The 25,454-nt window shown below is 44.5% G+C and overlaps 2 protein-coding genes across 2 annotated transcripts in view; both read left to right on the plus strand.

Annotated features, from left to right (window-relative positions):
• Nucleotides 1–25,454, plus strand: part of TRIM71 (tripartite motif containing 71) — a 96,679-nt gene that overhangs the window by 12,925 nt on the left and 58,300 nt on the right. The gene's annotated exons all lie outside the window — the stretch shown is intronic.
• On the plus strand, nt 1,106–7,839 carry LOC141983493 (uncharacterized). Its single transcript, XM_074946694.1, has 4 exons — nt 1,106–1,634; nt 2,214–2,652; nt 6,881–6,950; nt 7,786–7,839. The coding sequence occupies exons 1-4, from the start codon at nt 1,106–1,108 to the stop codon at nt 7,837–7,839; spliced, it is 1,092 nt and encodes a 363-aa protein (XP_074802795.1).

Genomic DNA, 25,454 nt, shown 5'->3' on the forward strand with positions numbered 1-25,454 from the left:
AGAATCAAGGATGTCACAGCTTTTTACAAGAAACTGTCTGGCAAGTTAGATCATTGAGCCTTATGCTACAGATCTATGTAATCGAGCTAAGTTGTGGGAGTAGATGAACGAAGTGGAAGCTAAATTATTCGTTGCAACGGATAACTGGGCCAAAATTTAAACCACAAATGGATGCGACCCCGATGCAACTCAAGAGAGCGATGGGCATTGTAGCGCTGATAAAAATTGTGCCTCTCAAATTAGAGCGTTGGCAAGCAATGAAAACTGAAGTGCACCTAACTTAAAAAATACCAAAGCACAAAGACTGAATACAAAGGCAAACAAATAGCAGATACCAGATTTGTTGACACATTTATTGGAAACAAACTGCAACATGACAAAAGCGCAAGGGGTTTGGCGTCACAAATGCAATTAAAAACAACGTCTCTGAGACTGTAAACCCTTGGGAGGCCATGTAACATAAACCGTTGAGTAGAGGCAGAGAAGTTCTGTTGGAGCTAGGCATGGATGCTGCCCCTGATAGTCAGGAATCAGTCCGAAAACAGCAGTAACTACAAGAAACAATGCAAAATAACTACTGAACCATGAGAGCCTTGAAACTGCCTTAGTCCAAGGTTGGCACCAATCTAATTTTAAATAGGAATGATTACAAGTGTCCTAATACTTGACTATTTTTGCTTTCCTTTGTAGTAAGTGTTTGCCTATGGGACAGAGCCATTGCCCTGGTCTACACTAGGACTTTAGGTCGAATTTAGCAGCATTAAATCGATGTAAACCTGCACCCGTCCACACGATGAAGCCCTTTATTTCGACTTAAAGGGCTCTTAAAATCGATTTCCTTACTCCACCCCCGACAAGTGGATTAGCGCTTAAATCGGCCTTGCCGGGTCGAATTTGGGGTACTGTGGACACAATTCGACGGTATTGGCCTCCGGGAGCTATCCCAGAGTGCTCCATTTTGACCGCTCTGGACAGCACTCTCAACTCAGATGCACTGGCCAGGTAGACAGGAAAAGAACCGCGAACTTTTGAATCTCATTTCCTGTTTGGCCAGCGTGGCAAGCTGCAGGTGACCATGCAGAGCTCATCAGCAGAGGTGACCATGATGGAGTCTCAGAATCGCAAAAGAGCTCCAGCATGGACCGAACGGGAGGTACGGGATCTGATCGCTGTATGGGGAGAGGAATCCGTGCTATCAGAACTCCGTTCCAGTTTTCGAAATGCCAAAACCTTTGTCAAGATCTCCCAGGGCATGAAGGACAGAGGCCATAACAGGGACCCGAAGCAGTGCCGCGTGAAACTGAAGGAGCTGAGGCAAGCCTACCAGAAAACCAGAGAGGCGAACGGCCGCTCCGGGTCAGAGCCCCAAACATGCCGCTTCTATGATGAGCTGCATGCCATTTTAGGGGGTTCAGCCACCACTACCCCAGCCGTGTTGTTTGACTCCTTCAATGGAGATGGAGGCAATACGGAAGCAGGTTTTGGGGACGAAGAAGATAGCTCACAGCAAGCAAGCGGAGAAACCGGTTTTCCCGCCAGCCAGGAACTGTTTCTCACCCTGGACCTGGAGCCAGTACCCCCTGAACCCACCCAAGGCTGCCTCCTGGACCCAGCAGGCGGAGAAGGGACCTCCGGTGAGTGTACCTTTTAAAATACTATACATGGTTTAAAAGCAAGCATGTGAAAGGATTACTCTGCCCTGGCATTCGCGGCTCTCCTGGATATACTCCCAAAGCCTTTGCAAAAGGTTTCTGGGGAGGGCAGACTTATTGCGTCCTTCATGGTAGGACACTATACCACTCCAGGCCAGTAACACGTACTCGGGAATCATTGTACAACAAAGCATTGCAGTGTATGTTTGCTGGCGTTCAAGCAACATCCGTTCATGTGTTATCCTCAGGAGAGTGAGATATAATCCATGGTCACCTGGTTGAAATAGGGTGCTTTTCTTCAGGGGACACTCAGAGGAGCCCATTCCTGCTGGGCTGTTTGCCTGCGGCTGAACAGAAATGTTCCCCGCTGTTAGCCACAGGGAGGGGGGAGGGTTGAGGGGGTAGCCACGCGGTGGGGGGAGGCAAAATGCGACCTTGTAACGAAAGCACATGTGCTATGTATGTAATGTTAACAGCAAGGTTTACCCTGAAAGAGTGTAGCCAGTGTTTTATAAAATGTGTCTCTTTAAATACCGCTGTCCCTTTTCTTTTCTCCACCAGCTGCATGTGTTTCAATGATCACAGGATCTTCTCCTTCCCAGAGGCTAGTGAAGATTAGAAAGAAAAAAAAACGCACTCGAGATGAAATGTTCTCCGAGCTCATGCTGTCCTCCCACACTGACAGAGCACAGACGAATGCGTGGAGGCAAATAATGTCAGACTGCAGGAAAGCACAAAATGACCAGGAGGAGAGGTGGCGGGCTGAAGAGAGTAAGTGGCGGGCTGAAGAGAGGGCTGAAGCTCGAATGTGGCGACAGCGTGATGAGAGGAGGCAGGATTCAATGCTGAGGCTGCTGGAGGACCAAACCAGTATGCTCCAGTGTATGGTTGAGCTGCAGCAAAGGCAGCTGGAGCACAGACTGCCACTACAGCCCCTGTGTAACCAACCGCCCTCCTCCCCAAGTTCCATAGCCTCCACACCCAGATGCCCAAGAACGCGGTGGGGTGGCCACCGGCCAACCAGCCACTCCACCACAGAGGATTGCCCAAAAAAAAGAAGGCTGTCATTCAATAAATTTTAAAGTTGTAAACTTTTAAAGTGCTGTGTGGCATTTTCCTTCCCTCCTCCACCACCCCTCCTGGGCTACCTTGGTAGTCATCCCCCTATTTGTGTGATGAATGAATAAAGAATGCATGAATGTGAAGCAACAATGACTTTATTGCCTCTGCAAGAGGTGATCAAAGGGAGGAGGGGAGGGTGGTTAGCTTACAAGGAAGTAGAGTGAACCAAGGGGCGGGGGGTTTCATCAAGGAGAAACAAACAGAACTTTCACACCGTAGCCTGGCCAGTCATGAAACTGGTTTTCAAAGCCTCTCTGATGCGTACCGCACCCTCCTGTGCTCTTCTAACCGCCCTGGTGTCTGGCTGCGCATAACCAGCAGCCAGGCGATTTGCCTCAACCTCCCACCCCGCCATAAACGTCTCCCCCTTACTCTCACAGATATTGTGGAGCACACAGCAAGCAGTAATAACAGTGGGAATATTGGTTTCGCTGAGGTCTAAGCGAGTCAGTAAACTGCGCCAGCGCGCCTTTAAACGTCCAAATGCACATTCTACCACCATTCTGCACTTGCTCAGCCTGTAGTTGAACAGCTCCTGACTGCTGTCCAGGCTGCCTGTGTACGGCTTCATGAGCCATGGCATTAAGGGGTAGGCTGGGTCCCCAAGGATACATATAGGCATTTCAACATCCCCAACAGTTATTTTCTGGTCTGGGAATAAAGTCCCTTCTTGAAGCTTTTGAAACAGACCAGAGTTCCTGAAGATGCGAGCGTCATGTACCTTTCCCGGCCATCCCACGTTGATGGTGGTGAAACGTCTCTTGTGATCCACCAGAGCTTGCAGCACTATTGAAAAGTACCCCTTGCGGTTTATGTACTCGCCGGCTTGGTGCTCCGGTGCCAAGATAGGGATATGGGTTCCGTCTATGGCCCCACCACAGTTAGGGAATCCCATTGCAGCAAAGCCATCCACTATGACCTGCACATTTCCCAAGGTCACTACCCTTGATATCAGCAGATCTTTGATTGCGTGGGCTACTTGCATCACAGCAGCCCCCACAGTAGATTTGCCCACTCCAAATTGATTCCCAACTGACCGGTAGCTGTCTGGCGTTGCAAGCTTCCACAGGGCTATCGCCACTCGCTTCTCAACTGTGAGGGCTGCTCTCATCTTGGTATTCATGCGCTTCAGGGCAGGGGAAAGCAAGTCACAAAGTTCCATGAAAGTGCCCTTACGCATGCGAAAGTTTCGCAGCCACTGGGAATCGTCCCAGACCTGCAAAACTATGCGGTCCCACCAGTCTGTGCTTGTTTCCCGAGCCCAGAATCGGCGTTCCACAGCATGAACCTGCCCCATTAGCACCATTATGCATGCATTGGCAGGGCCCATGCTTTCAGAGAAATCTGTGTCCATGTCCTGATCACTCACGTGACCGCGCTGACGTCGCCGCTTTGCCAGGTTCTGGTGCTGCATATACTGCTGGATAATGCGTGTGGTGTTTAATGTGCTCCTAATTGCCAAAGTGAGCTGAGCGGACTCCATGCTTGCCTTGGTATGGCGTCCGCACAGAAAAAAGGCGCGGAATGATTGTCTGCCGTTGCTCTGACGGAGGGAGGGGCGACTGACGACACGGCTTACAGGGTTGGCTTCAGGAGGCTAAAATCCACAAAGGGGGTGGCTTTACATCAAGGAGTAGTTCAGGCAGGACTTCACGGAGGGTTCCAATAAGAAATGGTGCACCTAAGTTATTGTTCTTATTGGAAGAAGGAGGTTAGCCTGGCCTCTGATTGATACATGGCTAGATCTACCTCGCTGCACCTTCTCTGTGCGTGACTGCAGTGTGACCTAGAGGAATGAGTCCCCTAGACAGGGGAGAAGGCAAATGAGTACAAAACAAATCTGGTCTATTTCTTGTTTTGATCCACTCCATCTATCTTTTACATCTTTGGCTAGCAGCAGACGGTGCAGAAGGACTGCATGCCATCCACATCTCATGGCTGCTCGGCAGAAGACGGTGCAATAGGACTGCTAGCAATCCATATTGCCTGCCTGCTCACTATAAGACGGTTCAATAGGACTGACTGCCGGACTAAAAAAAATGACCTGGTCAAGTCACTAAAAATTTAGTCCCTGCGCCCATGTCTGCCCAGGCGCTCCTGATCGACCTCACACAGGCGACCAGGAGTACCTCGGACATGACGAGGACGGCTACCAGTCGTACTGTACCGTCTGCTGCCACAAGGCAATGGGTTGCTGCTACTGTGTAGCAATGCCGTACCGCGTCTGCCAGCACCCAGGAGACATACGGTGACGGTTACCTGAGCGGGCTCCATGCTTGCGGTGGTATGGCGTCCGCACAGGTAACTCAGGAAAAAAGGCACGAAACAATTGTCTGCCCTTGCCTTCACGGAGGGAGGGAGGGAACGGGGGCCGGACAATATGTACCCAGAACCACCCGCGACAATGTTTTAGCCCAATCAGAGTGCTCCATTGTGACTGCTCTGGACAGCACTCTCAACTCAGATGCACGATTGTTTGCCGTTGCTCTGACGCAGGGAGGGGCGACTGAGGACACGGCTTACAGGGTTGACTTCACGGAGGGTTCCAATAAGAAATGGTGCACCTAAGTTATTGTTCTTATTGGAACAAGGAGGTTAGCCTGGCCTCTGATTGATACATGGCTAGATCTACCTCGCTGCACCTTCTCTGTGAGTGACTGCAGTGTGACCTAGAGGAATGAGTCCCCTAGACAGGGGAGGAGGCAAATGAGTACAAACAAATCTGGTCTATTTCTTGTTTTGATCCACTCCATCTATCTTTTACATCTTTGGCTGGCAGCAGACGGTGCAGAAAGACATATTGCCTGCCTGCTCACCATAAGACGGTTCAATAGGACTGACTGCCGGACTAAAAAAAATGACCTGGTCAAGTCACTAAAAATTTAGTCCCTGCGCCCATGTCTGCCCAGGCGCTCCTGATCGACCTCACACAGGCGACCAGGAGTACCTCGGACATGACGAGGACGGCTACCAGTCGTATTGTACCGTCTGCTGCCACAAGGCAATGGGTTGCTGCTACTGTGTAGCAATGCCGTGCCGCGTCTGCCAGCACCCAGGAGACATACGGTGACGGTTACCTGAGCGGGCTCCATGCTTGCGGTGGTATGGCGTCCGCACAGGTAACTCAGGAAAAAAGGCGCGAAACAATTGTCTGCCCTTGCTTTCACGGAGGGAGGGAGGGAAGGGGGGGACTGACGATATGTACCCAGAACCACCCGCGACAATGTTTCAGCCCCATCAGGCATTGGGATCTCAACCCAGAATTCCAATGGGCAGCGGAGACTGCGGGAACTGTGGGATAGCTACCCACAGTGCAACGCTCCAGAAGTCGACTCTAGCCTCGGTACTGTGGAAGCACTCCGCCGAGTTAATGCACTTAATGCACTTCTGTGGGGACACACACACTCGAATATATAAAACCGATTTCTAAAAAACAGACTTGTATAAATTCGACCTTATTCCGTAGTGTAGACATACCCATTGAAATTCAAAGGTGGTGGCTATTGACAAACCTTCATTAAGAAGCAGCACAATGTATCTCCTTTGTTAGACCTTCAGATCATCTATCCTAATCTCCATCTTATATGTCCCTATGTGGATTTATATGAGTTGGCCATATTTAGTTTGTGGTGGCTTTTCTTTTTCCTGACTCATTAGCTACTGGTTTCCTTTTCAGGGACTATACAGAGATTCTTAGGGTATTTCTACACTGCAGTTAGACACCTGCAGCTGGCCCTTGCCAGCTGACTGAGGCTTGTGGAAGTTGGGTTCTTTAATTGCAGTGTAGACTTCTGGGTTCAGGCTGGAGCCCAGGTTCTAGAACCTTGCAAACTGGGAGGGTCCCTGAGCTCGGGCTGCAGCCTGAGACCCGAAGCCTACAGTGCAAACAGGCAGCCTGAGTCAGCTGGTATGGGCCAGCCACAGGGTTTTGTGTGTGTTTTGTTTTTTATTGCAGTGTAGAATACCCTCAGTGTAGAGAGGTGCTGATGAATGGCTGCAGGCAAGCTCATTTGCTTGGGGAAGGCTTCACGCAGGTCTCATAGGTGCTAATTGTCATTATCTACGAAAATGAGCAATATTTCATCTTCAAACTGTATCCGTTACAGGGCTTACTATAGTAGTGAGACCAACCATACCAAACAGCAGGATGTAGTGACCGAGTTAGATTTTTCAAAGGTATTTAGGTGCTGTCAAGGTTCCTTCCCTACTCTGAACTCTAGGGTACAGATGTGGGGACCTGCATGAAAAACCCCCTAAGCTTATTTTTACCAGCTTAGGTTAAAACGTCCCCAAGGTACAAACTATTTTACCTTTTGCCCTTGGTCTTCATCGCTGCCACCACCAAGCGTCTAACAAATATATAACAGGGAAAGAGCCAGTTTGGAAACATCTTTCCCCCTTCCCCCCCCCCAAAATCCTTCCAAAGCCTACACCCCCTTTCCTGGGGAAGGCTTGATAAAAATCCTCACCAATTTGCATAGATGAACACAGACCCAAATCCTTGGATCTTAAGAACAATGAAAAAGCAATCAGATTCTTAAAAGAAGAATTTTAATTGAAGAAAAAGTAAAAGAATCACCTCTGTAAAAATCAGGATGGTAAATACCTTACAGGATAATCAGATTCAAAACATAGAGAATCCCTCTAGGCAAAACCTTAAGTTACGAAAAGACACACAAACAGGAATATACATTCCATTCAGCACAACTTATTTTATCAGCCATTTAAACAAAACAGAATCTAATGCATATCTAACTAGATTGCTTATTAGCCCTTTACAGGAGTTCTGACCTGCATTCCTGCTCTGGTCCTGGCAAAAGCAACACAGACAGAGACAGCCTTTGTTTCTCCCCTCCCTCCAGCTTTGAAAGTATCTTGTCTCCTCATTGGTCATTTTGGTCAGGTGGCAGCGAGGTTATCCTAGCTTCTTAACCCTTTACAGGTGAAAGGGTTTTTCCTCTGGCCAGGAGGGATTTAAAGGTGTTTACCCTTCCCTTTTTATTTATGACAGGTGCCTAAAGATATGGATAAGTGGGACTTTAAAAAGTGCCTAACGCCAAAGTGAGTTACACTTGAAGGTGCTTCTGAAAATCCCATCTGCCTCTTTAGACACCTAAAATGCCTTTGAAAATCTGGCCATTTGTTCCCTGAATTGTAAGTAGTCTGAAACAAAATAGACTGCTTGAGAGAAAGTTCAGTCAGCAGAATATGTAAAAGAAGATGAGTCAAAAATTCTTGAATTGAGAATCTTTAGATGAGGCTTAACCAGGAAAAACTATTAATCTCACTGGAGAAGGAATTCATCTACCTTCCTTCCTTGTGGGCAGAGGTGACTTGAGATCTTTTGGAGGTTGAACTCCTAGTTCCCTATTCTAGCAATCATTGGCAACAATCGGCCAACCCATCACGGTCTCTCATGGATTCCCTGTCAGTCTGAAAAAGATTAAGAACATTGGCTGTATGTCTGATAAAATGCTTAGCAGTCAGATAATTCAGTGCTGATATTTTATATTGTCATCATTAGACTTCAGAGTTAAACTGAATGGGAGTAGGCTAAGACTAAAACAATATTCCAAGAGGTAATTTGTAGACATGAGCAGATGGGATAGCAGCAGTCACAGTCTGAAAGTTATGTTCTTGGGCTAGAAAGTTTAATTTTGTAAATGAGAGCTTCTGATGAGACAGATTCTGCTTACTATTCTGTGGCAGGATAAGTATAAGGAACATAGACCCCGTTGTTCTTCTTGGTATGGGCCTTGTGGCATTGGCTGCATATTTGTGAGTTCAACATGTACAACCTAAATAATACTTAGTTTGCAGCGACATGCTGTACACAAGAGTTTGGACTGGTTCCAAAGACTCTTCTTACACTAGCAGTTCTTTCATCATTGTGTCGTGTCCATGATGGCCAGTGATGTGAGATGTGTCAGAGATTGCTCACAATATATACTGGTATTCTGACTTTATGTTCCTTGATAAAGCCCCACTTAAGAGCTGTATACCTTTTTGGGGTAAGAAAGGGGGAACCATATACGTACGTGTGTGTGTGTGTATGTATGTATGTATGTATGTATATATATAAAAAAATAAGCTTAATGTTGCCATCAAAATGAAAAATGTATTACACTTTGAACTAGGCCTAAACAATTAGACTAATGAATATCCTTGTTTTCATATCACAATTCTGTTCATTAATCATGCATGTGGCAGGGTAATTGCATACTGCATTGTATTAAATGGACCCTTCTGTTTGTTATAGTCTGTTTGATTTGGAGGTCATTCACGGTGTCAAAACTGCTTTCTAGCTTTATTTCATTACAAATGTGATTCCAGCTGTTGCTTCAAGCCCATACTTATACAGAGCAACACAGCTAGAACCAAGACCTAAGACATTAGTAAACAATACATTTCTTGAGAACCTACATTTAACTCTGGCATCTCCAAGTCAAATATAGTGACTCACAAAAAGCTTCATTTTGTAAAAACTAGTGTCAATGCTTAAATCTGTGGTGTAATTCTGGGGTTCTCAAACAGGGGGTCGCAAGGTTATTACCTGGGGGATTGTGAGCTGTCATCCTCCACCCCCAAACCCCACTTTGCCTCCAGCATTTATAATGGTGTTAAATATATTAAAAAGTGTTTTTAATTTATTGGGGGGGGTCACACTCAAAGGCTTGCTGTGTGAAAGGGGTCACCAGTACAAAAGTTTGAGAACCACTGTTAGTTTGCTTTCTTCTGGACTGGCCTAATTTTCCTAGCCAGTTCTCCCCTGTTACATTTACTCATTGGGGAGCAAAGGGGGCAACTGCAGAACTAAGGCTGGGGGAATCCCTGCTAAACATGCAAAGTTGGAAGACTGGGTGGGGGAAAAAAGATAAAGTGCAGGATTCGGACAGCAAACTGAAATTAACTGACCAATGTCTCTGAGCAAGAAAACATTTTTCTTGCTGCGATTGCTATCTAAAATAAAACTTAAAGGTACCAAACTATAGTTTCCTTCCTCTCGTTCACCTCTTCTCCCCATCCCCCACATTGAAACCTAGTCCCGTAGGCCAGGAGAAGGGATTAAATGACTCAACTATACTGAAATTTTTGGACAAAGGAGCCACAGCTTCCATTTTTCTGTCAGCATTTTTTTTTTTTAAATTTATTGGGGAAGCATATTTTTTTATGGGATCAGAAATCAGCAGAAAGTCTACTTGATCTTTACTGAGTACTTTAAGTTACTTCTGTGTCATCTCCTTGCTTGAGCGAATGACTGGAAAGATTTGCTGAGTATATTAACCCCCCTGCCCCTTGTTTGTATTTACTGTACTTAAAAGCTTCAGTCATGGACCAGGTTTTAATTGCACTGGGCTGTGTGTACACAAACCGTACATATTTCCTCTCGGACTTACCCCAGCTATCTGGCAGTAAATTCTTCCCTCCTCACCCCCAGTGTGCCCTACTAACACAGTGCCAGTGGCTTCCCCTGCAGCCCAAACACAAGACATCATCAGCCCAGACAGAGAACTCCAGGAGGCTCTGGAAGTCCTACTATGACCCATACTATGGGGTTAGGGATCAATGGTACCCTGCTGGGGTCTGTATCTGTTTCCTTATGTACCTACCCTCTGGCCATATGTGGGACCATGGAATCCATACATGTGGAACCCAGACTATGAGGACCCTGGGTACTGTCATCCAGAGATCACCTCCAAGGGAGGAGTCTCAGCCACCTGTTGCTTAACAGGGACAGTTGGTATTGTCCAGTTCACTGACAGCATCTTCATTTTCGGGTGAGGCGGTGGCATCAGTCTCACCTCTCCCCCAGATGATAGGCCAGGAACTCCTGAGGAGGGTTATAGAAACCCTCCAGATCCCATTGGGGAAGGTTCAGGATCCTCCCACCAATAAGCTTCTAGACATTCTCCACACTCTGGCTCTTCTAAAGTGGTGCTCACAGTCAATGAGCCCATATGGGAGCTTGCTAAAGCTGTTTGGCACACATCAGCCACCTGTGCCCTGTCACTAAAGAGGGCTGAGAAGTACTCTGTGCCCTCTAAAGGGACTGAATTCTTGTTCTCTCACTCTAACCTGAGCTACCTCGTAGTCCAGGCTGTAATGGAATGACACAGGCTGTACCAGTCCAGGCCCGCTCCCTTGGTCCATGCGACAGTTGAAGATCTCCCCTTAGAGAGTAACAGCCTGTTTAGTGAAAAGACTGTGTAGCTTCACTCCCTCAAGGACTCCGATGCCATACTCTCCTCCTTGGGAACATGCACCCTGGCACCTTGCAGGAAACATTCTAAGCTGCCACCTCGTAGGTACTGACCAGCCCCCGAGGATATGACAGACATCTCACACCATCACAATCCCCTCTTCAGACCCCAGGCACCTATCAAGAAGGCATTTTGACAGGGCACTTGAGCCATCAACCAGTCCTTGCACAACCAGTCTTCCCCCGTCACCTTTGGTGTCTGCCTGATCCGTTTTCTTCCAGTGTGGCAGCATATAACTTCAGACAGAGAGGTCTTGTACATTTATTTCAATCGGCTACACAATCAGATCCCTTTCTCCAAAACTCCCTTGCCTGCCCCCTCTTCAGGGACCCCACTCATGAGAGGATTCCCAAACAGGAGGTGGGCTCCCTAATTCAGTTGTGAGCAATAGACCACATATAGCCTCAACACAGGTAGAAGGACCCTTAATTCAAATACATCCTAATCCCCAAAAGGAAGGCGGTCTGGAGACCTATCCTGGGCCTAAGCAGCTGGATATCTTCATCCATCATCGAGATTCAGGATGCTTACCCTGGCTGCTATAATCCCTTCCCTGAATGAAGGCAATTGGTATGCAGTCCTTGGTTTGGAGGATACTCGCCCAGTACACAGGAGATTCTTCTGTTTTATGGTAGGCCTAGAGCCCTTCCAGTACAGTGTTGCCCTTCAGCCTATCAACTGCCCCAAGCGTCTTGCCAAAGGTTCTTGCTCTGGTAGCGAAGCACCAGCTCTGACAATGCGAACCAATATTTCCTTAGACGACTGGCTCTTCAGGGGGTGGTCCTATCAGAAGTCTCCTCCTTTCTTGACCTGTTTCACTCCTTGGGGCTCCAGAAAAGTCCACTTTAACCCAAGAGTTTTATAGAATTTATTTGGCGTGAATCTGTTCTCAATTGAGCCACGGCATACCAGCCTCAACAGATTCCTCCCCATGAGTGACCTCATTACTCAACTTGAACTCAGCCCTCAATGAGAGTTTGGTCCTACTGAGGCACATGGCCTGGTGCACTGACCCCCTTTGCAAGGCACTGTCTCCAGTGCCTCTAGGCATGGCTGAGAAAGGTCTGGGCTCCAAGCAGACACCCCTCTGGATAAACAGGTCTTGTAACATCTGTCAGTCATTCATCTGAGGGGAAATAAAGGACAGTGTCTGCATAGGGGTTCCTTTTGTTCCTGTTCCACCTATAAAGACTGTCATGACGGATGCCTCCTTACTGGGTTGGGGAGTGCACCTGGGCAACCATACAGCTCAGGGTTCCTGGCTGCACAAGAGTTTGCACAGCAAGATTTCTGCCCTTCATCAGGTCCTCTCATGTCCAGGTAGTGTCAGACATTTTGACCACTGTTTGTTTATAACCAGGATGGGTAGGGATGCAAAACCATGCTCTGAAGTGTCCCTAGCCTCTGTTTGTGGAAAACTGTAACTGGGTAACAGGGGATCATTTGATTACCTGTTCTATTCATTCCCTCTGAAGCACCTGGCATCGGCTACTGTCGGAAGACAGGATACTGGGCTAGATGGACCTTTTGGTCTGACCCAGTATGGCCGTTCTGATTATATAAACAAATAAGGGGCAGCAAGATCCACCCCTCTCTGCAGAGAAGCAATGAAATTCTGTAATTCCATGTCCAGCATCAGAGAACCCCTTTCTGCAGTGAACTCTGTAACAGACCACCTCTGCATACACTTTCATGAGGCTCTCAAGTGAGAGCTCTGTTCTTCTGGTGGTCCAGCAGAATTTTTGGGCAGTGGGCATTACAATTATGGGACGTCTTTGCAACCCAGGGAAATGCCTGGCCTATTGCTCTTGGGACACCTTGGGCACAATTCCAGAGGAGATTTCTTCCTAGGTCAGTGGCCGGACTTGTCCATGTACGTCTTCCCTCCCACTCCCCTGCTACCTTGTATCATTCAGAAGATCAAGCAGGTCATGGTGCTATCAGGATTACTGCTTCCATGGTGGCAGAAGCAGTTCTCGTTCTTCACTATCCTCTAGATGGCTTCTTACCCATGCATACACTTACAGCCCTTCCTGAGGCTACTGTCCCAGAACGGAGGCAGAACAAACCACCCCAACCTGGTGTCCCTCCGTCTGGTAGGCCTAGTTTTTTGGATGGGCAAAGGTCTTGTCTTGTTCAGAGGAGGTTCAATCCATCTTCTCAATTGGGGGAAATCCTCTACAAGGAAGTGCTATGCCTTGTGGAAGAGGTTCTCCCTATGGCATCAGCAGCATCACTAACCTCCTGTTCTGGAATGTCTTCTCTTTGAAGTCACTGGGCCTATCCATCAGGTCACTGCAGGTACATTTATCAGCTATTAATATTAATCCCTTTTATCTGCCAGTGGGAAAACTAGTCAGTTTTCACCCATTCCACAACTGTAAGGTTCTTAAAAGGCATCATCAGAACATTCTTGTTGGCATTACGCCTGTCTGGGACCTGAACCTGGTGCAGTTGACACTTATAACCCCTCCATTTGAGCCCTTGGCCTCCTGGTCCCTTTTAAACAAACAAAACAACGATAAGTGTGTTTTTTAAGATTGCCTTCCTAACCCCTATCACCAGGTGAGCTTGGGGTCCTCGTGACAGACCTGGCTTACGTTTTCTTTCACAGAAAATCCTCACAGTAGTAGTGAAGACAGCAGCCTCCATTCCCTGGATGTATGCAGAGCTCTAGCCTTCTATCTGACCAGGACAAAGCCCTTCCAAAGATCTCTGAGGCGATTTATCTCTGTCGCTGAGAGAATGAAAGGGGAAGCAGTCTCTTCCCAAAGACTTTCAAAATGGATTTCTAACTACATCCTCTTCTGCAATGAACTTAAGGAAGTCATTCTTCCCCACTGCCTCTTGTGCCATTGTTGGGAGCATAAGGATGCAAAGAGTGCAGGCATGGACCAACAACTGACACTGCTGTTGAAGAGTTTCCAGTCTCAAGTGTGTGCACACCCACAGTGAGCACCCAGGGGGACTCATACAGCTCAAAGAACTCCAGTTAGTATGAAGTAAGTAAGTAACCTTCTCTTTATGGAAACCGATTAGCAATTTTCCAGTTAATTGTGTAGCTGGCTGTGCTGTGGGTGTTAATGGTCTGATAGCAGCACCTATGCTAGTTCTCGCTGGAGGAGGTAGAAGAAATGTCCATGGTTACTTCTAAGGTATGGGTCCAACAACCAGTTTTTAAAAAGTTTATTCAAATTATTACATTTAAAAATGTAAGCCCTTTAGGCAAAAAATGGATGCACGACCCTTAAGGGTGGGGGCAGGGAAAGAAGAGTACTACCTTTCTTAAATGAATTGAGAACTAAGGAAAGAGAATAATCCATATCTGATGTTCTTAGCACTTGCCTGACAGTGCTTCCTGCTGCCACGTGGCTAGACAACAGGAAGGCTGTTTTTTGCCTACAAAAGTGTTGCATAGTTTTCAGTTGGGAACATGAGTGAGAGAACACACGTGTGTGTGTGTGTGTGGGGAGGGGGAGGAAGAAGGGGGTTGTTTGTTTTAAGTTCTTGCTGAACATGAGCAGTGTAGCTCTGAGTTACTATAGCAAGCCTTTGTGGATCTTTTTTTCCTTTTTCTGAGCAAGTAAGGTAGAACTTATTGTATGGGAGCTTACCAATTTTAAACACTTTTTAAAAGCTCCTCCCAGTCCAAGAAACTGCTTTTCAGAGTAAGCTGTCCTGCCTGTCATGTTCTTTTTCCCATGTGGTGTTCCAGAAGGACCCCATTCCTTGAGGTCTGGGGCTCTTCTTTGTTAAATACCCCTGCTGCTATAAATTAACTCTTCACTGAAATGTTTCTGATCGTGGTGTGGCACAGCTTGTGACCTTGACACCTATGTCTGGCCCAGCCTGAACATGTGGATTGAAGCTGCATCTTCCAATATATGGTAGCCACATAAAAAAATTTAGTGGTAGGGCAGTTTTGGGCTTTCCCTAGGCTAGCTATTAAATGTTGGGTTGTTAATATCTGTTTACACTGCTGCCCTTTCCTTCTGTTTGCCATCGCCACCCTAAGCCACAATGAAGAGAATTAAGGGAAGCTTTACTTGAGAGAGATGTTGGGGTTTTTTGTTGTTGTTTTAATAAGGTTAATTGAGAATTTGCATTGTCTGTCAGACTGAAATTCAGATGACCATCATTCATGTTACATTCATATTTACTAGACGCTCTAAGGGTTGAAAACTGTCTCATCTCTCACCTTGCATCCAGCTACATTAGATTAGATAGTGGTATGTATTCTTGTTTGTTCCGCTATAAAACATGTAGAATTCAGTAACACTGTGGCAGGGCTTGTGAAGGATTTAGCTCCTTATTTACAGGCTAGCAACCCTGATGCCTTTAGTTGTTACCCACTGTGACTCCTGAATGTTCCTCTCACATAATTCAATATGGGGAATTGGGATCAAATTGGATGTCTTTACTGAAGGGATTGAATCCATCACAGGGAACCTGGGGCACTGAGGCATCAATATTGAGCCACGTGATTTAATCTGTCTTAACTTTATGCTGTTAGCAAATGCTACTTCCACGATCACATGCGTGGGGAACTATGACCACTCCGTCATTCAGTAAGGGTTGGTGGTTGGGCTGGAGAAAATATTAACACTGACCATGATGATCTAATCCCGTCAGGAACATCTGGGTAGGTTGGCTCCATCTTGTTCCTATCCCTAGCACCATCCATGCCTCAAACTATACACTTCAACAGATATAGCTTAAATATCTGAATTGGGGGTTTCCTTCCCCCTGTTGCTATATGGGTTCCTCAGCCTACTGTTCCCATCTCCTCCTGAGACCTTGGGTTTAGGTTTCCCACCATCACAAACAGTTGCTTGGAGGCCTTTATTTGAAGCTTTTACCCAGATCATATTGAACCTTTCATGGACTTTGTTGTAATTTATCTTGCACATCTGTTCACAGGTTTCCATTCCCAGCAAGGTGCTTCTAGGGATTTACTGATCGTTTTGTCCATTGACTGAATTCAGATTTGTCTGTGTGTTTTCTCCTTGCTCCATATAGCCAGAAAGACCTATCTCCTCCTTGAGCCAGATATATTTTCTCTGCTTCTCCAAGCAGAGAGATGGTTCATCAGCTGGTCACTAATGTTGCACAGTAGCATGTATCCAGACAGTGGTGTGAGCAATATGTTCAGCAAAACAACCTGATGTTCCTCTTTTAAATCTACCTGTGGCTTTTAGTTGATGTAGCTGTTTAAGCTCCATGGAATACTTTGGGCGCAGGGGATAGTCCCCAGAGGTCAGGCTTATAAAGTGGTATCCACTGCATGTGGGAAAGGGCGCTGTGGGATGCCTAACCATATATTTACCTTGGGCTGTCAATTAATCACAGTTAACTCAATTTGTTTTGAGTTAATCACTTAACTTGATTTAAAAAATTATTATTGTGATTAACAGTGCAATTAAAACTGCAATTAAACAATAATAGATCATTTACATTTATTGTAAATATTTTGGATGTTTTTCTGCTTTTTAAAATATATTGATTTCAGTTATAACACAGAATACAAAGTGTCTGCTGCTCATTTTATATTTTTATCACAAATATTTTCACTGTTTAAAAAATAAATAGTATTTTTCAATTCACCTCATACAAGTACTGTAGTGCAATCTCTTTATCGTGAAAGTGCAATCTACAAATGTGGATTTTTTTGTTACATAACTGCATTCAAAAACAAAACCATATAAAACTTTAGTGCCTACAAGTCCACTCAGTCCTACTTCTTGTTTGTCTTAGCAGTTTGCTCAACAAGTTTGTTTACATTTACAGGAGATAATGCTGCCTGCTTCTGATTTACAATGTCACCTGAAAGTGAGAACAGGCATTCACCTGGCCCTTTTGTAGCTGGCTTTGCAAGGTTTTACATTTTTACTTTTGAGTGCAGTTAAGGAAAAATAATTTATACATTTGTAAGTTGCACTTTATTGTGAAAGATTACAGTACTTGTATGAGGTGAATTGAAAAATACTATTTTATCTTTTTTACAGTGAAAATATATGGAATTAAAAATACTATGAAGTGAGTAGTATATACTTTGTATACTGTGTTATAATTGAAAACAGTATATTTTAATGTGGAAAACGTTAAAAAACATTTGAACATATGGTATTCTGTTATTGTTTAACAGTGATATTAAATTGTTTAACTGTGATTGATTTTTTAAATTGTTTGACAGCCCTAATTTTACAGTAGGAACGAGAACAGGATAGAGTGGGATGGTTAAGGATGTCCACATAGCAAATGGAGTTGTGAATTTAGCCACTTAGAAGAACTAAACAGTGTGCTACAATAGGCCTCTAGCAAGGACAGCGCACAGTTAGAATCCACCAGTTATTAACTTTGGAGCTGCAGACATCTTGGGGAGAGTGGTGTAAGATTCCCCATGCCTGTGAATCAAAAATAATTAGCATGGATACCAGCCATAGAATTCTAGGTTCTGTTGTTATCTTTCTCACTGATTCACTGTTTTAATTTAAAAAAAAAAAAGGCTTACTAATACACATGAGCTGTCCTGAGGTGGTAAACACAAAAAAGGCACTCATGAGGCAACTAGAGTAAAACTAAGTGAGGTCAACCCCAGGCTGGTGTATAGCACTGACTTTTTGCCTACTTTACTTCATGAGTAAAACTAAAGTGCTTTGTCTTCGCTGTGGTTTTTACCTTGGGATAGCTTACGCGCCTCAGTTACATTGACGTAAACAAAACAAAAATATGCCTTTTATTTCAGTGAAGACAAGGTGTTGTGTGAACTTGGGAAAGTTGCTTAACACCACTGTATCTTTGCTTAACATCCTTACAGCTCTCTTGTTACAGATGGAGATGCGGGAGGGGGAATAGAGGAATGGAGATGATACTGTTCTTTAAAAAACAAAACCCCCCAAAACAAAAAATCCCAACAACTTTGCTCTACTTTTCCCTCAATTTTGACAGATTTTTGACCAGCTCAAACACTTATCCACCATTTGAAGCACTTTTAATCTCCAAGTGCTGTGAGAGTGCAAGTATTTAAAACAGAGATGTAAGCAAGTAGCCACATTCCTGATCTTAACCACCACAATTCTCTTCAACCAACAATGCACAAGTACTCCAGTATTGCATGTTTTCTTCCACAAAACCAAGAGAAAATAGTAGTGTTCTTTTAAGAATCTGTTTTTAAAAAATGAGTGGTGTATTGGAGTGCTGTATTGGTCTTGCTGATATTTGTCTCTAACCTTATCACTACTTCTCAATGTCTGTATTAATATTATTAAAAGAATGTTGCTGAGGCTTTCACATAGTGCAAGCATTATAAACTTCACTTTCAAAATGGGCTTTGGTAGGGGATGAAGGATTTTAAGGCCAATGTTAAATCTCTCAAACAAATCACTCAAAATATCCATAGTCTCCCAAAAGATGTTTCCATAATGGAACATTTGTTCAGTAGCTTTATAAATGGATTATCGTCTCAAATTCTCTTAAGTATCTATCTGTGATGGATTTAAAAATGCAAAATCTTCTTAAATCTGTTCAAAACTACTTTCAGTTGCTTTAAAACTATTTTGAAGGGGTAGAGGGGGAAAAAACCTAACTTCTTGACAAATAGAAGGACGGGAGTTTAACACTTCAAACATGCCTGACCTCCCACCCCAAAGCCATTTTGACATTCATTCCCTACGACTTTGAAAGAAAGATCCTTTTTAGTAGCCAAATGGCTTCCTCCTCTCTTCCCCTCCCCCAGCCCCTGCTCAGTGTATTTGCAATGCTCAGCCTTTGGTTGTTGCTGCCTGGTTGCATGGTTGTTGTATCTCTTACGTTGATGCTTAAATGGTCCTAAGGAAAACTTAACTGTACGGAATATGGCTGAAAGAATAACAACAAATGTTTAATGTAGTCCAAAACGGAGTTCTCTTGCCTCTCCTACTCTTCCCCCTCTCCTCCCCCGTTTCAAATTGTGTGAAGTCCTAAACGTAGTAGTCATGTATAGAGCTGGTTGGGAAACATTTCCCATTTGTTACTGCAAAAAATTCAAAATCTTTTGTTCAGAAAAACCTCAATGAAAGGGTTTTATCAGGAAGCCAAAAATTTTATAAACTGAAAAGCTTTTCTTTTTGACAAAAATGCAGTTGAACTTTTCCACAGAAACTTCTGTTTTGATTTAAAAAAAGCTTCAAACAAAATTTGTTCAGGTCTTTGTTATGGATGGCTTTTCTCTATTGTTGGTGGTGAGTTTTATTTAGTCACACTTGCATTTATGAAAGCAAGCTAGGTCTTTTTAACACCATCATTTAGGGGGCTGAGATTAAAATTTGTTTTTCCATAAATCTGGTGTGTTCTGATCCAGTATAGACTTAGGGGTGAGGAGAGGCTTGCCTGGCAGCCACCTACTGCAGTGAGGGAAAGGGCGTGACCGGATATTGGGGAATGGGTCCCAGGCGCTGGTACTTCTGGGGATTGATTTCCTGTTTATTAAAGTATGGGGATGAGAGGTTATTGGGATTCCATTTCTGACTGCCGCAGACTTGCTGTGTGACCTTGGAGAGTTAAGTTACTCAATTAACCTGCCTGAGTTTGCACCATCTGTACAGTTACAGGAGTGAGGACTGGTTTGCTGTTCTAAAAGAGTTTTTGGTACTCCAGAAGTGCAAAGCGTGGTGTTCTGTGACCTGGCACTTGTTGCTGCTTGCCCCTTCTCTCCTTACCTTTTAATGAGCAGCCTCTGTTGTGAGCCCAAAAGTACTTTGCATATCTCATAAAGCATGTGACCAACAGTGGACCTTGGCCTGTTGTGAACCCCAGCCACAGAACAGGACAGCAGAGCTACTAGAATTTGCTTGTTAAACCAGAGTACTTTTCCTCCAACGAATGCTCAGAGTGATAGGTGAACTACAAGGAACAAACGGGAGAATATCAAAAGGTAATGAGAGAAGATGGAACATTTTATTTTGTGCAAGGAAATCACGTTGCCCTGCCACCTTCATTTTAAAGTCACCTTTGTCCAGCTTGTCCGTCTCTCCATGAACGCAAGTCGATGCCCCACCATTCTGTGTTGTTGCAAGCACATTCTTTCCATTTCTGGCCAAAGACTTTTGTCATTTTAAAGTGGTCACTTGGAAAGTACAGCTTAGATCTTTCAGAATGCATCTATCAACCTGTAAAGTTAACACTGTAACCTATTCAAAGCAAGATAAGACCTCCATAATTATTACAAATACTGACACAGTTGGAAGTTAATTTAAAAAAAAAAAAAAAAAAGCTTGATGGAATGAACATGGAATTATTGAGTATGTGGGGCCTGCGGGTTAAGCCTCAGTTGTGGTGACTCAGCTGTCTGGAAATTTCAGTGCCGTGTGTCTAGTCTAAGGACTTGCTAGCTTGGGTCCTTTTTAAGAAAAAAAAAAGGGGTGGGTATTTATAAGTCAGATTTTGATTCTCCTCAATAGTAGTGCTGCTTATTCTTGGCTGAAATCTGCTTCCGTCACCAATGTGGAGCAAAGTGAGTTTTATGCACTTGAGCATGTGTGTTGGAGTCAAGGGTTTCTGGGTTTCTAATGTCCCTGTATTTGGCATGTCGGGTCACAATGCCAGGCCAGTCCTGTGCATCAGCAAATTGAGACACAGGAGGGGGTAGGGAATTCTAGTTCAGTTTACAGATGCTTTAGCTTTCATTAACCCCCTGCTGCTGGAAACTCTTCTTCTTGACACTGCAGAGATGGAGAACTAGCTCCAAGAAGCTTCACAAGAGTAAAAAACAAATGTTTCAATGTCTGAATACACTATAGATTCTGGGATTTGGTATGCAAGAGATCTGTGTTGCATTTACTAAAGCTGTCTACACTGCAGCCTGTGTTGGCAAAATGTATGTCGCTCAGGCGCATGAATATTCCACTCCCAAGCGACATAAGTTGCACCAACATAAGAGCACTGTGCACAGGAACTATGTCAGCAGGAGAGCTTCTCCTGCCAATTTAGCTTATTCCACTTGCAGAGGATCTGTGGTGTGGGGTTTTTTTTGGGCTTTTTAAACGCTGACGGGAGCTCCCGTTGGAATAGAGCATCTTCACCAGACACGCTACTGCGGCACAACTGTGTCAGTACAGCTGCGCCGCTGCATCATTGTACGTATAGAAATACCCGTAAAGTGCCTATATTCCTTTACACAGACTCTCTCTCTTCAATTGTTCACCTGTGTATGTGACCGAGTTAGCGGTGAAAGAGCTGTTCAGGCCTAAGGCTAAAAAGGAGGCTGTAGCTTTTGTGGTGTCACTAGCTAAACCAATGCTCTTCCCTGCCTTGTGTGAGCAAACTTAAGTTTTAAAGGTAACCATGAAAACTAGAGGGAATAATTTTTGTTATAAAATTACTGAATTATAAATACTTAAATGTTTTATCAAGTGACTTGGAGTTAAATTGATTCATAATGAATTAAACATCAGTGGCTTGACTTTTTTTTTCAGGTATGCTGAGCCCCCACAGAAGTCCCAAATTAGAATGTTATACTGGTATAACTGTGCCCACATTAGGTGCTTTTTTGTTTTTAACTGCTTTAATAATGCTGACATAAGGGTTTTGCCATTTTAACCTAAATGTATACAAGCCATAAGTTTCCCTTCAGAACCATAAAAGCTGTTGACCCTTCCAAACGTAAATAGGATGCAATGTTGTTGTCTTGAACCAGAAAATCTGCAGACAGTTCCAAAGAGATGTGAACTTCCCCAACTAAAATAGGCTATTAATTCCGAAGCAGCCCCATACCCACCTGCCAAAGCCTCCAGCTTCGCCTTGCCCACTGACAACTGCTCCAGTGAGCTTGTATTGGGAATGCACAAATGTGGAATGCTGAAAATGTTGGGGCACCATAAAATGAATGCATATCACAATAAATTAACTTGAGGATTACTCTACTGTTAATTAAACAGGAAAACGAAGAATAAGGTAAAAACTTGGGTGCTTTGAAGCTGCCACAATTTTCCCTATAATGTTGTCTCCCCCCACACCCCCACCCCAAATACAAAAACAGAAACCAGGGCTTTCCTGTGAAATTTAGGTCCAGCTTTCCAAGGTCGTCGTCGTCTTCATGTTTAAGTAGTTAAAAACAGTGACTCCTGTTGTTTGGGATAGGTAGTATATGATATGATATTCAGGCTGGGAAAGGAGTGAAACAAAAAGATGTAAGCATTCCTAGTGCTTGTGAGAACTGAGAATTTTCTGAAATGATCTCCCCTTCGCTCTAGCACCATTAAACCCTACCAGCATGCACACTTGTGTGGGAGCATTAAATGGACTAAGCGTATAAGTTGAGACCTATAAGTTTCCAGTGACACCTAGAAAAACCAGACTTGACATTTCTGAAGTTTTAAAGTGTGTAGTTTTTAAAAGCACACTCTTTTGCAAGTCCTCTTTTAAATATTGTCTGCATTGAGTGTTCTTTGCAAACAGTGTAAAGGAGTTTTAGACACCATAAAGACTATTTTCAGAGTAACAGCCGTGTTAGTCTGTATTCGCAAAAAGAAAAGGAGTACTTGTGGCACCTTAGAGACTAACTAATTTATTTGAGCATAAGCTTTTGTGAAGTGAGCTGTAGCTCACGAAAGCTTATGCTCAAATAAATTGGTTAATCTCTAAGGTGCCACAAGTACTCCCTTTTCTTTTTGCATAAAGACTATATAAATTATTTTACCTAAATAGGGAAGAGTTCCTATTTCCATAGTTTGCAGTCTCTTGCTACTCTTCAATATATAGAAACATGGTAACAGTTCATCTGGACTTTCAGTTCCATGCAATTATTTTAGGGATTTCCTTCTCTCCTGAGTTTTCTGCCTGATTTCAAAGCTTTATACTTTAAGATCAATAATGATACAATGCTGACAAAATTCTTGCAAACATACCTTAACTCTTCTAACTTGCTGGTTGCATTTGACAGCAAGTTATAATTTTGCCTTTCAAAATACTTATCTTCTGATGATAGCTGGATTCAAATAAAACAAGTGTGTTGTATTGGAAGTAGTGAATAAATGTAACTGTTGGGGACGAGAAGGCTTCTGTTCACACTAAGGGTCTTTTGACCTACTTATTAGTGAGGGCATTGTTTGGTAAGTCAGTCCAGGACCCATCCCGCAAGGCTTCTGCACACGATTAATCATTTCCTCTTGACCTTCTGCTCTTCCGCCCCCCCCCCTTTTTTTTTAATAGCAAGCTGCATTGATCAGAATCCTTCACTCTCAAGCTTGCTGCTTTTTTTAAAAAAGAATGCCAAGAAATCATCTAATAAAAGTTTCCTGCTATTAACATTCTTAGTAACGTTCCTTTAGACACTCATTCTCTCCGCCTTCCCTGTCTGTATCAGTTTTTGATCAAGAAGCATTTGGGAGCTGTTGTCTCACTGGATGGCTCCTTTAAGTAAGCTCAATTCGAAGGAATCTGTATGCTCAGAATAGCAGCATTTTAAGGCTTTGTGTACACTGGGGTTTTTAATCCATCTGTGTAGCTGCATAGGGACTGTCTTCATATTGCATTTTACACACACTGCCAACACTTAATAGTAATATCTGTTTGAGAGGGGTAGCTGTGTCAGTCTGTATCAGCAAAAACAAGGAGTAGTACTTGTGGAACTTTAGAGACTAACAAATTTATTTGGGCATAAGCTTCCGTGGGCTAAAACCCACTTCATCCCATGCAACTGTGTATGCCAAAAATTAAACCATTGTCTGGAATTCTTTACTTCAGTCCTGGTAGCTCTTTGCACCTATACAGAAGGATGGATAGTGCCTTCAATTACAAAAGACTTGCAAGTTATTCTCGCTAGTAACCTCCTTGCTATTTCTTTATCATGCCATAAGGGGGAAGAACCAGACCCATTTGTCACTGGCACACCTCTAATTTTTATCTGCCTCTCTAGTGGCTGACAGCTCAGCCAGTCCTCCCTGCAACAGAGCTCTTCTGAGGGAGATTCCAAGCCTTGCTTCAGATTTCAGAACATTTTTGGCTCAATAATTTGTCTAATTCCTGGCTGTGTTCTAGGGCTGTATTCTCCTTTGGGCAGGTTTGTCTTCTCAGCTCTGCTCCCTGTCTGAGGCACTTGCCCCCTGCAAAATTTGGGGGAGGTGAGGCAAAAGGATGGGTCGGTGTCTCCTGCTTCATTCCTTGTTGAGCCTCTCTTTGGGGAGCTCAGCTGGCTTTGGGCAGAGGTAGCCCCAACCCCTTCCTCTATCAGACCAGGCTGGATGAGGTCGCCTTGGGCCCCATGTCTCAGGCCGATAAGGAGCCAGACAAGATTGGGAATAGGCTGGTTCCAGGGGCTAGCAGCTCCCCTTTCCCCATTTCCATAAGGGGAAGTAGGACAAAGGGTATCATGCCAAATGGAAGATGTGCCTACCTCCCTAAAGCCAGCATCAGCAACCATGTTCTGGGCTAGGGAGCTTTGCTGCCTCCTCCCCGCCTCCCTCACGCTATTAACGGGGAGGGGACTAGACACTGCTCGTGTGTGTGTGTGTGGTTAAGGGGCTTCAGTCTCAGCTCACTCCCACTTCTGCCACTTGTATAACAAGCCTCCTGGGGACCCCTTCTGATCCCAGGCTGGGGCCTCGGGGGGTTGGGGGGAGAACAGACCATCTGGCTCAGGTAGATCCAAAGAAGTACAGAGAGGTGGAGCTTCTGGGAAGTCTATCATTGAGGCCCAGAAAGGACCCCCGTGGGTGAGGGGGGCGCAAGTGCAGCCTTAATAGGGAAATTGTTAGTTGCTTGAAATATACCTGGAGGAATCTGAGCCGCATTTCACACCCCCACCCCCCGAAGCAGAATTATAGGGACAAACTCCCAAAGGGGAAATAAATAAAATAGCATTGTTTCATCTGCAGATTGCAGCAAGGCAGATCAGTTCAAAAAAGACAAAGCCATGAACTTGCCGAAGCTCTGGGCGTGGGCATAGCTGCATCCTTCCTTCCTTCCTGGGTGAGCAAAGCTAGCTGTCTGAATCAATTAAGACCTAACTGATTAGGGGGATCAGATAATAAAATACATAGTTTAAAAAACAACCCCCATGAGAGGATAGACTCCTACAATACTGAGTACTCTGCCTGAGAAACACTGCTTGGGAGATCTGCATTTGCCTTACACAAGCTAGGTAGCTCTATATCACTTCCGATACCCTCTGGGAAAATGTAATAGAAGGATGGGAATTTCCTGCCACATGTAAGACTGTGAAAGTATTGGGCTTTTGTTCCCAGCTGCTGCTGTGGGTCACCGTGCCTGAATGTCTAGGTTATTGTTCCAGCTTCTGCTGCAGGTTGCCATTCATTGACCCCCATCTCCCCTCGACAGGTAGCACGTGGGGAGGAAAGGAGCAATACTCAGCTGTGGAAGAACAAGTAGGCAGTAAAGCACCATTTATTTATAGCCCCTCAGCTTGCATTTTGGAAGGCCATAA

The sequence above is a fragment of the Natator depressus genome, chromosome 2, assembly GCF_965152275.1.
Source record: "Natator depressus isolate rNatDep1 chromosome 2, rNatDep2.hap1, whole genome shotgun sequence".
NCBI classification, from domain to species: domain Eukaryota; kingdom Metazoa; phylum Chordata; order Testudines; family Cheloniidae; genus Natator; species Natator depressus.

Coding starts and splice junctions, on each gene's coding strand:
- LOC141983493 (XM_074946694.1), top strand. CDS start 1,106: ATGGAGTCTCAGAATCGCAAAAGAGCTCCAGCATGGACCGAACGGGAG. Junction 1,635..2,213: donor AGGCGGAGAAGGGACCTCCG/GTGAGTGTACCT, acceptor TTTCTCCACCAG/CTGCATGTGTTTCAATGATC. Junction 6,951..7,785: donor CCGAGTTAGATTTTTCAAAG/GTATTTAGGTGC, acceptor TATTTATGACAG/GTGCCTAAAGATATGGATAA.